The 12,485-nt window shown below is 32.9% G+C and overlaps 1 protein-coding gene across 1 annotated transcript; it reads right to left on the bottom strand.

The window, feature by feature from the left end:
- Positions 1-472: 472 nt before the first annotated feature.
- On the bottom strand, positions 473-12,213 carry LOC145100200 (GDSL esterase/lipase At1g29660-like). Its single transcript, XM_079037570.1, has 5 exons — positions 11,846-12,213; positions 2,131-2,255; positions 1,622-1,855; positions 1,162-1,399; positions 473-925 (listed from the first exon to the last, which is right to left on the bottom strand). The coding sequence occupies exons 1-5, from the start codon at positions 12,093-12,095 to the stop codon at positions 711-713; spliced, it is 1,062 nt and encodes a 353-aa protein (XP_078893696.1). The 5' UTR covers positions 12,096-12,213; the 3' UTR covers positions 473-710.
- Positions 12,214-12,485: the final 272 nt, after the last annotated feature.

The following is a 12,485-nucleotide window of genomic DNA, read 5'->3' as shown; positions in this document are numbered from 1 at the left end:
CATTGAAGTTATAAGAATTGATTATACTAAAATATTAGGCCACATATATCAAAGCTCGAGATCATTGACGCTAGATAGTATTGAAATCGTTATCTTATATCTCCTTAAAGCCTCTATAATAGTAAGTTTAATGAGAGAGTTGAATAAGTGATAAATCTATTTGTCATTCAATGGATTAAATTTTACTATAGTGAAATGGATTAAACTTTACCATAGTGAGATGTCACATTGACATTCAATTAATTTGGAGTTTTATGGTCATTGAACTTTTCAATGGGAAAAAAAAGTTTTTAAATCGTAAATATTTACTATGAATTGGGTTGCTTCAATTTTATATTAAATTTTATAGAGTTCATTATATTGTAGAAAAAATTGATAGTGTATGAAATATAAAAAAATGATATGACAATCCATTAAACTCTACTGAATGCTCTTATAACCTCAACCAACAACCAAAGGGCTTCAAAAGAAACATTGATTACAATAAATTAACATCATAAAACAACCAAAGGGCTTCGAATCATGACCTCGCTTTTTTTGAAAATGATCACTTCTTTCTTATAGATTATTGAAAGAGACGGATGATATTAATCAATAGAAAATGTCCTATTGGCTTGCATGTTTCTTAAATGAAACAATATAGCATATTACGTAACACTTCATGGCACACCTTATTGCAGAAAATGTGTATCATTTAGTCATACTCAACATTAAAGTTGAGCTAATTGGCTTATATCATATGGGGAGGCGTCCTTTTGTGAAACTCCAGAATATGATCTTGTTGCAATGATGTTATTCGAAACTTCTGTTGGATGTAAACCATCAAAGAAAATAGAGACAGACCGCATAGGGCAAGGAATCGACTTTGGAATGCATTGTCCATCTTTTCTTACTAGACAACATGGAGAATTTGGCATGGGCACATCTGAAATATAAATATGCATCTTACAACTCTAATGAACTTTCAAATATTTTGTTTAACATTTAAACATTACTTTGTAACTTTTTACTTGATTCATAATTTCTTTTTTTTTTTGAAAAATGCAGCATGCTTCATATATGCATACACCTAATTGCATTGAGGAGTTATATAGTAATTAATTAAGCCACGAAACCAGTTTTGTCCATGTGAATCTAGTTTCATTACTACTCGGACTTTACCTCCTAGAGGTGACAAAATGCTCCCAAGGTTGATGAAGGTGAATTTTGCATCTGATTTCTTATGGTTAAGTGTATGAACAAGAGCTTTAAGCCTATCATTGAATAATGTAACTGCCTCATTCATCTTTTGTACGCACGGTTTGCCATATGTGCCAAATTTGTTTATAAAAATTGGGCTACACCCAATAGGAGCCAGACTAAACACCGCAATCTTCCTGCCCCCCAAACTATACAAAGTCTATCGTACATCAAAATGTTAGAAACATGCATGCATTATTAAGCATTCCGAAAAGAGTTACCTCATGTTTGAATCTCACAGGTTTTAACTTTAAATTGACATGTCGTTCTAAGAATGTAGTTTTAGCAACACGAAAGGGAGATGAGAATGAGCAAGACCCTTTCTAGGAAAAATCGTACAATAAACCTAGATAAAGAAAAAAATGAATTATAATATGTGTACCTTTAGTTGTCCAGAGTATTGGTTTATAAGTACTTTTGCGTATTGACGCTTGGTATACATGTGGCTTGTATTGTAAAGGTCGGGCATGAAGTAGTTGTTGATGTAATCGTTGCTTCCTATATTTACAATGTAGATGCATTTTCTTAGGAATTTTGTATTCTTTTTCAAGTGTGAAATTCGTGAAATTATGGACTTGTGATGAAGTAATTGCCTATCCATGCTGAAGTGATCACCCTGTGATGAAAGAAAATGCATATAAATTTATTATGTCTCAAGACTTAATGGAAAAAGTAGCTATACATGAGGATAAATACAACCAAATTAAAATAGATGTAGTTTAGCCGTTATCTTCATTAAAATGCCAAATTAATTTCTAAAGCGACTTGATAACATGGAAATCCTATTTGTAAGGAAATGAATTTCCATCAATAAACGTGATTTCTGAGGCTTCTTAGTATACCATTAAATAAAATGCATGTTGTAGGAGTCTAGTTGCAAATGAAGATTACCATATGACTTCCCGTTTCTTTCCGAATCCCACTACCACCACTGCCATAGTTTACTCCAATGCTGATTTCTTTGTTAGTTGCAGTAGCATATGATGGAATGAACTTATCAAAGCCTAGAAGTTGACCTTAAGCAAGTATGTAATTTGTTAATCTCAATATTATTGTTGTCAATATTTTTTACATATTATATATATATATATATATATATATATATATATATATATATATATATATATATATATATATATATATATATATATATATATATATATATATATTAAGCCGATCAGAATAAATGTCCAACCAAGAACACAAACTAACAATATTTTGCCATTGAATAAGCTAAATAAGTCATCCAAAATATATAAAATTGTAACTACAAGATATAGAGAATTTAACATGGTTGGACTAGGTTATGCAAGAAATGTGGTTTAAACTACCTTATGGAATCATTAGAATACAAACATATTCATCAAGATCCACTATTATTTATCTTGCATGTGTGCCACCAGAGAGATACGACACAATGAAAGTGTAACGAAAAACTAAACATGTCCACTTTTAAGAGGGCTCAAAGTCAAACTCTATAATACAATTATTTACAAATTAGACTCTTAGGCATAGTATTTATGTCACTAAACACCACAATCTCCACCTTAATAAAGACACCAAGTCCATTTAACAGTTTTTGTATTTAAGGAGGAATCTATAATAAAAGAGAGAAAACTCCCTACCGAGTTCGATCATGAAAGCTTTGATAAAAAAAAAAAAAACATATATATTGCATAAACATTTCGTCGCGTTTATGTTCTCCCGACTTCTCCCCAGTTAGCGCATACAGGAATTTTGATAATTGGGGGTAGTAGCCGAATCCAAGATTTAAACACATTTTTTTCCCGCTTGCATCAAATGACAAAATAATCGGTCGGAAAATTTTGGTTATGTGGGCTGGTTTTTTTTTGTTTTGTTTTGCTTTTTTTTAAAGAGTTATCGGGTAAGTTTGTTTATAATATAATCAATCACTTTTTTTATAATAATAAAAGGGCTAAAAAAATCAACTTGTACACCTATCAAAACAATTAACCATTGGTCATGAATATAGTTTTGAGAGCAACTATACATTGATCTAGAGAAATAAAATATTATATATTTTAACAACATTTGACCCACCACGATGTTGTGGATTTGATTAAATTATAATAAAGTTTATGTTATTAATCGTAGGGGAAGGTTTAATGGAAAATGCACAATTAGTGCAACACATGGCTGAACTAATGAAACCATGACAACTCATCATTTTAGAGTAAACTTCATAAATACTTTTACAATACATTATTTACGAATAAAGAAATGGAAATGTGTCACTTGATCATTAGTTCCAACATATGTTGTCATAATTATGCATTTTCTATTAAACCTACATCATTAGTCCTATAATAGATTGATAATCCATAAGGAATAAGTTCGTAAAAATAAATGTGTAAGATGGTAGGTAAATAGAAACTTAATTTTTTGACTAGATAATAGGTTTATACATTGCATTTCAAGAATTCGTTGAGGGAAAGTATTAAGAGTTTTAAATGTTATTTCGTTTGTGCAACCTAAACTTGAAATAAGTGATATTGCTATAAAAATTTACTTAAATTGTTTGAGTTAGGTGTATAAAGATGGGAGGTTGTAATGTAAAAGTCTTAGAAGCCAATGGACATAAAGAATTTATCTAAAAGCTAAGAAGAACCAAAATTCTTAAAAAATAAAAACTTGGAGTTGTATGGCTCACTTTATGTTTAATGGGTTTAATTTGACAACCTCATTTTTCTCTTGAGTTCTCCTTCCGACTAAATCCCAAGGGTAGTAACCCTACTCCATCTCTTGTGTTCTGGTGAAGAGATAGAACTTATCGGTCAACATGGTTGGTAAATAGTGATCTTCAACATCATCTCAAGGGGTACCATCTATTTATTAACATATGTTTGGGGGCACCACATATATTTAAAAAACAAGATCAAAATTTTATTAGAAAATCACCACTTCTTTTGCCATTGAGGGCACCAGCCCCTATCTCCTATCTAGATCTACCCCTGCTTCTCCTCAACCTTTTGTGGAGGTGAATGACTAGTGTATTCATAGAAAATCCAAGCTAATGCGGCAAAAGAAAATAGGATTTGAATATTGAGAGTTTTAGGAAGTTATCATGTCTATATAATAGTGTGGTGGGTGATTAGAGTATTCTAAACTACAAGTGTTTGGGTGTTCTTCATAATAAGGTTGAAATCATATAGGATATGAAATCTACGAGTTTCTTATTTATCATAATTGGGGTGGAACTTTCCTATTGATTTGTTGAAAAGTGAAGAATAATGTTTTTCTTAAACGACACATATATTAAAGAATAGCTACTAACAAGGACATAGCTACAGAGAAAACAAGAATTACTTCGATTGTAAGGCTTTACTAAGTGACCTCAACCACTCTAAGAATTAAGTATTCAAATTTTTACATCTAGATCTAATCCACATAAAATGCGGAAGTCTAACATCAATAAAGAGCACATCGCTGCATCCTTTTTTCTTCCTGAACACCATGTCATTTCTTAACCTCCATGTACACCAAAACATGTCACATATGATGCTGCCAAAACCCATTGTTCTTGGGTTAGATCCTTCCACCTGTCCAATATCCTTGTTAAATCGCCATAGTTTGAAGTCGTGAAACATATTAATCCCACCATTTTCTTAGTTTACTCGAGACCACTTTTATAAACCCAAAATCAAATAGTAAGTTCTCTATCGACTTTGTTTTTTCTGAGCATAAATCACACAAAATTCTATTCATTTTATTGCTATTTTATCAAGGTTATCTTTCATAGGAATATGACTAAGGATTATTTTCTACCTAATCATATTAGCCTTACACACCACCCCCTTATTCCACTTAGCATTTGCATTGTTGGAATATAGAATTTCCATATCAATATAAGACCTTAACAAAGCAACCGTAAAGTTCCCTTCCCCTTTAGGGTTGCATCTCCAATTATCTTTCTTTGACGGATCTAACTCCACACCATTACTTTTTCCCATTAGACGTATGGGATTTTACTTACGTTATCTGTACTTCCCCAGAAAACATTATGTGAAGACTTTCAAGCTTGCTAAGCATACCTTTAAGGATACAAAACATAGAAAACAAATAGACTACAAGGCTTCCAAGAACATACTTAATGAGAGTCAATTTATCTCCCATAGGGATTGCATTCACCTTCCACAAGTAAAGTCTTACAAGTGAGCGATTAACACAATTGTATTTATCAACCATAAGAATAGTTATTAGTTTAAAATAATACTTTGTGTAATTTGTGTATATCTTGTATTTATCTTATTTTTCACATGATACCTCTTCTCACGTATCAAAAACTGATGGCACAAATTGATGGCTCGTTTAAAGCTCCATCTCCAACCATCATTCAAAAGGGTAAAGAAGTCGTGAATCTGACCTACACTACCTGCTGCGATAATGATCAAAAGGCACTAATCATCTTAAACTCCTCTCATTCTGAGGAAGCTCTTTCTGAAGTTCTGGGTCTCTCAACCTCTGATGAGATATGGACTGCACTCAAACATGCCTATAGTCACTCATCTGTTGAGAAGGTTCAAAGTCTTCATGACCAACTTAGACAATTGATAAAGGGTTTGTCCTTTATTTTTGAGTTTGATAGTAAATTCAAACGTCTGTGTGATCAGCTCTCTGCAATTGGTCACCCCATGGAACATATAGATAAATCTCACTAATTTTTATGTGGGCTTGGATCTTCCTTTGAAAAGTTCTCTACAACAATACAAGCTTCTCGATAGGGATTAGTATTTCATGATCTTGTGTGTCAATTAGAAAGTCATGAATTATTTCTCAAATCAATGCATGGTTCATCTTCTTCACCCATTGTTGCTTTTGTTGCTGATTCTTCTTGATCAAACAACTCTTCTTGAGGTCGAGGTTGATTCTCTTCTTCTCGTCGAAATGGTCGAGGTCGTAGACGTCGTTCTCTACATTGTCAGTTATGTAGAAAAGAAGAGCACTATGCTAATCAGTGCCCCAATCTTGCCTCCTATGCAAGTCACATTTATTCCCTTGATGTTAATCTTGCAAAGGCATTTCACTCGCAATGTCATGTTACTAATTCAAATCCAAATTGGTATGTTGACTCGAGAGCATTTACTCACATGACATCCTCTGCTAAACACTTATAACATGTCTCTCTTGATTCGGGCAATACGACTGTCACCTTTGGTAATGGTCATACTTTAAATATTTTGCATAAATGTCATTCTAATATTTCTCATGATATTAAGTTGTGTGATTTCTTGGTAATACCATATGTTAGCAAGAACTTACTCTCTATCAACAAACTTACAATTGATAAAGGACAATGCTTACCTTTTCAATTGAATGATAAAGTAAATTACACGAATGGTCCCTATGGTTGGTTTGGGGTAATTTGCGCGCTTGGTCCCTAACTTATTTTTTTAACTCGGAAAGTCCCTACTGTTTGTTTTTGTTACGCGTTTGGTCCTTACTGTTTGTTTTTGTTACGCTTGGTCCATATCTTATCTAAAAATACTATTATTTAACTATGGAAAAATTGTGCGGTAGATAAGGTAAGGTGAGGGGTGTGTTTATTTAAATAAATTAAAAAATCAAGGGCAAAATAGTTTTTTTAGGTAAGATAAGGACCAAACACGTAACAAAAACAATCATTAGGGACCTTTCGAGTTAAAAAAATAAGTTAGGCACCAAACAAGCAAATTACTCTAAACTATAGGGACCATTCGTGTAATTTACTCTAAATGATAAACATTCTTCTAATCCATTAGATTTAGTTCATTATGGATTTATAGGGGCCTTCACCTGTTTCTTCAACCGATGTTCATCGCTATTATTTGGTTTTTATTGATGATATCTCGCGCTTCAGCTTGTTTTACCCACTAAAAGGTATCTCTGGTCTTATACGATATTGGAATCTTTTTTAAAGTTTGTACATAATTAATTTTCACAAAAAGTCAAGGTATTTCAAATGGTGAAGGCACGGAATTTGTTAAATACTGTTTGCAAAATATTTGAGGACAATAGGACTTTTTAGTTTTCACTGTTTATTTTGTCCTTATACTCTATAGAAAAATGGACGAGAGGAAAGAAAATATTTCACATTATGGAAACCGGTTTAGCCAATCTCTTCAATTCTCATGTTCCTGCTCAATATAGGGTTGATGCATTTAGTACGGCGGCCTTTATCATCAACAGATTGCCAAGTAAACTTCTCTACAACAAAACTCCATTTGAGATTTTATATTCATGAGTTCTGAATTATCATAATTTTTTAGTTTTTGGTTGTCTTGTATTTCCATATCTACGGGTCTATGCTAAACATAACCTGTCACCACAAAGTCATATGTGTGTTTTTCTTCGCTACTCTTCTCAGTATAAAGGGTATCGATGTCTTGATCCAGTTACATCTCAGGTTTTTATTACTTGTCATGCTTGTTTTGATTAACAAATCTTTCCCTTTGCAAGTTCGCGTTCATCACAAGAGTTGGACAGCCTTTCGTTAACATCATTTACTCTTGCTTCACCGGTATAACTTAATATTAAGGATATTTATGCTCATTCTCACACACAAAGTTTTGTACAAAGTTTCCCAATTTGTTCTTCTTTTGCTACTGATGTTGTTGGTGAACATTGCCTAAATCGTGATTTATCTTAGTTTCGACATCGGCCTGATCCTGTCGCTATTCAACCTAACACATCAGGCACTAGTCCAATGCAAACTTCTCTTATTCAGTCCCCACTTGTATCTGAGACTATTTCTGATCATCCCACTCAAACCGATATGGTTGTTCCTTCGGTTTTGCATCCTCTAACATCTCCTAGTGATACAACTACACCTTTCGGTCATGTTTCTTCCACTCATCATATTCAAACTCATTCAAAGTTAAATTTTTTTAAACCCAAACATGCAATTGATCTTGATTTCACCACTCATCATATGTTATGCTTGGCTTTATTTATGTCTCATGACCCTAAAGGATTTAAATTAGCAGCAAAACATCCTAAATGGATGTTGTCCATGCATGATGAAATCAATGCACTCAAACATAATGATACATGGGCATTGGTACCTAAACCTAAAAACAAAAATGTAGTTGGTTCAAAATAGGTTTTCTGTACGAATATAACTCAAATGACACTATTGAACGACTCAAAGCCCGACTTGGTACTTAGGGCTTCACACAAGTTCTGGGTCTAGATAATTTACATTCTTTCAGTCTTGTAGTCAAGGCTGCTACTGTTCGTATCATCTTATCTCTTGTTGTTATTAATCAGTTAAAACTTCATCAACTTGATGTTCAGAATGCCTTCTTGCACGAGCATCTTAATGAGACCAGTTGTATGGAGGAACCTCTTGGGTTTGCTGATTCACAGTTTCTTGATCACGTTTGTCAACTCAAAAAGGCTCTTTACGATCTTAAACAAGCTCCTCGAGCTTGGTTTCAACGTCTAAGTGCTTTTCTTATACGTGATGGATTTACTTGCTGCAAAGCTGACACATCATTGTTTGTTTTCAAACGGGAATCATGCATCACATATCTTCTTGTCTATATTGATGATCTTATTCTGACCGAAAATCATGAAAAAAGTTATTACTTCTTTCGTTCGTCGATTACACCAAGAATTTGTGATTAAAGATCTTGGTGAGTTAAAGAACTTTCTTGGTTTAGAGGTGGCTTATACAGATGATGGTTTATTCATGAGTCGATCCAAGTATGCATGAGATATTCTTGAACGAGCAACCATGATTGATTCTAAACTAGTTCGCACGCCTCTTGCTCCTAATGATACATTTATTTTAAAAGGTACTCCTTTTCACTCTCCAAACCTGTATCGGTCTCTGGTAGGTGCGCTTCAGTATTTAACCATTACTAGGCCAAATATTTCTTATTATGTGAACCAGCTTAGTTAGTTTCTACAATCTCATACCGATTCACATTTTCAATGTGTCAAACGTATACTTCGATATATTAAAGGCACTTATTCGTTTGGGATCACCTTCCGGAAACCAGCTGATGTTGCTATTCTTGGTTATTAAGATGCTGATTGGGTTCGCTGTCTTGAAACTAGGTACTCTATGTATGGTTATTCAATCTTCTTGGGTGTTAATGTTGTTTCATGGAGTGCTTAAAAGCATCCCATTATCTCTCAATCTAGTTATAAATCTACGTATCGAGCCATGGCTAACACTGCAGCTGATATTTTTTGGATTACACATTTACTGCAGGAACTATACGTTCTGCCATCAGTTCGGCCAACACTTCGATGTGACAACCACAGTGCCTTATTCTTGACTCAGAATCCGGTCTCACATAAGTGAGCTAAACAAATTGATTTGTATTATCATTTTATACGAGAGCTTGTTACTTTTGGTAAGCTATACACCAAATTTGTTTCGACCAAGCTTTAGGTGGCATACATCTTTATGAAAAGTCTTCCAAGATAGCAGTATAAATGCTTTCGTGCCATGTTACGATTGGGACCACCACCGTTTTGCTTGAGGGGGGATGTTAGCCTGAAATAATACTTTATGTATATCTTGTATTTATCTTATTCTTCAAGTATCACTATTGTAATTTGTTGTTATATAAATATACACATATCCCACATATTTTGGTGGTAAGATTTACCTCAATCAAAAGACTGGATCCTTGTTTGCCCCATCAATATTCAGAAATTTCTAGACAATTTAAAAAACTTTTTAAAGCTTACAAGGGTATTAATTCATTCCCAAAACACTTCTACTCGTCCTCGAATCAAAGAATCTAGCCTCGTTTGACTCATGATTAAAGAATCCTACAAAGATCAAGCTACTACCAAAAATGTTCATCATCTTTATCATCTATCACCACGTTGGCTAATTCTTCACATAATCACAACCTCAAGTAGTTTTGATTTATTTTATCGTATTATAAAGTAGGTTTGAACCTTTCAAATTCGGTAAACAATGTGTTTGGATTTTTATATTTTTTAATCATTCCATGATGTTCAATTACATTGGTTTAAAAAGTATTTGATTGATTTTAGCGTAATAAGTTGCAATCTTGATTTATATTTTCAATCATTAAAACCAATGTTACGAAATGCATTCAATCTATAGATGAGCTTTAGAACTAGATCGGTTCGGAACCAAAACCAGATTTGCTATACTATAGGAATCAAGAACCTGACTGTGGGTGCAATGTCGGTTCCGGTTTCGGTCCCAATCCCGATCATTATTTTCGGTTATTTTTCAACCAAGAACTAGTTGATATGTTGTAGATGATATGTTGACTTCTCGGGTCTTTAGATGATTCAATATTTAACGAAAATTTTAGTTTATACATTCTAAAATGAAGCAAAAACACTAAATTACATGCTTAAAAAATAAAATAATTTCGATTTCATATGAGTGAGTTACACACATTTTAAAAAGAGTGACAAATTCCAAAAAGAAAAAAGTCTTCCGGGGCGTATAATTGATTCAATACCTAACTAAAATACATGTTTTTATAGTCTAAAATAAAGTATAAACTCCAAATCACATGCTAGAAAAAAAAATTAAGTAATTCAAATTCATATGAGTGAGTTGTGCATATCTAAAAAAACAGGACAAAAATTAAAAAAAAAAATGCTAAAATATAAAATACGCAACATTGATATTATATGTCTTGGAGTTTGTATCTGATTCAATATCTAACAAGTATGTGTTTATATACTCTATAATGAAGTACAAACACCAATTACATGTTGGAAAAAAAATCAAGTAATTCTAATTTCATATGAGTAAGTTACACACGTTTTAAAAAACAGGTTTAATTCTAGTTTTTTAACCGGGTTTTTTAGAACCGAACCCGTATTAGAACCATAACTGATTTTTTATAAAATTAGAGAACCAATAAGAACCAATAACCAAACCTTATTACTAAATCGGGTCCGATCTCGGTTCAGTTTTGGTTCGATTCTGACGGTTCTAAAGCTCATCTCACATCTTGAGCTTTTGGTTTTCCTTTTATCTTTTATCTTTTATTTTTATTTCATTCATCCTTTGTTTCCTTCTTTTGTTTCGTATGGTAGAAAAGTTTGTGCCAACTTTTCCAATTTCTACCTTTTGAGCGATAAGTCAACATCTCTTTTTCATTCTTTCCACATACAAACTTATTTATCGATCTAACAATAAGATAACATTCGTTCATAGACATGTTTTTTAATCCAGGAAAGATTTGTGATCAATAAGTAATTCTTCATTTTTAAGTAAGAGTTGTATCTATAATAATATGTTATTAATCCAACAGTTTGGTCTAATTTTTTAAAATCAAGATGTGCATACCCAGCTAGATATATATAGGCAACGCCGACGAACATTAAAATATTTCTATTTTCTTTAATATAAATATGAGACAGACAAAGAATAAGAGAATCATTTATTGGTGAACTAAAGCAACAACGCCACCAACTTTTTGTAATAAGAATAAACAAAAAAAAGATACTGTTATAATTTGTGCATTTATTTAACAAAAACATTCATCTTTAGAACCCGTTATTTGTTTTCTTGACTAGCATAACTAAAGGTATATACAATTCACAAATGAAGATCGTCAAACAAAATAAGAGAAAGAACGAGAGAATATTATACCGATGATATCTGCTGAGGTTCGACCATTCGTAAACCTGCCGGTATTACCTTGAGGAAAATCGACCCCATATGGCGGGTAATTGACTTTACACTTTGTTTTCAATTTATTGTTGTTGCCACTGTCGACCAAGGAGTCTCCAAAAATGAAGTAGCATGGGACTTGTGGTTTGGAGGACACCACAAATGCTACTACGTGTAATAACACTATAAATGCATGGACGAAGAGTAATCGGTCAAGCTCGAAAGCCATGATAGTTGGAGTTTGAAGATGAATGATAATAGCTCCGAATGCAAAACAAATGCGAGGATTTAATTTCTCTTTAAAGAAATAGAGAAGGCGAGGTGGACAATTGAGTTATTTTGACAACTACTAACGTGGGAGTTTGTTGTCTAAATCAAGTTATTAAAAAGCAAAACGGTTTTCTAAACCATCACATTTATCATGTATTTTAAACTATCTAGATTGTATTTCTTTTAATAATTAATTTTTTTTGAATGACTAATTTATGAAGAATCAAATAATCTCCTACTTTTTCATCCTACCAGATAGGGCTGTAAACGAATCGAACAGAGCGAGACTTGTTCATGTTCATTCGTTTAAGTTAACCAAACAAATGAACGAACACGAACGCTTAAACGA

Source organism: Lactuca serriola, chromosome 4 (genome assembly GCF_051521515.1).
Source record: "Lactuca serriola cultivar US96UC23 chromosome 4, Lser_US96UC23_V15, whole genome shotgun sequence".
NCBI lineage: Eukaryota > Viridiplantae > Streptophyta > Magnoliopsida > Asterales > Asteraceae > Lactuca > Lactuca serriola.
Note: the sequence above shows the minus strand (reverse complement) of the source record. Positions and strands in the feature narration are given on the sequence as shown.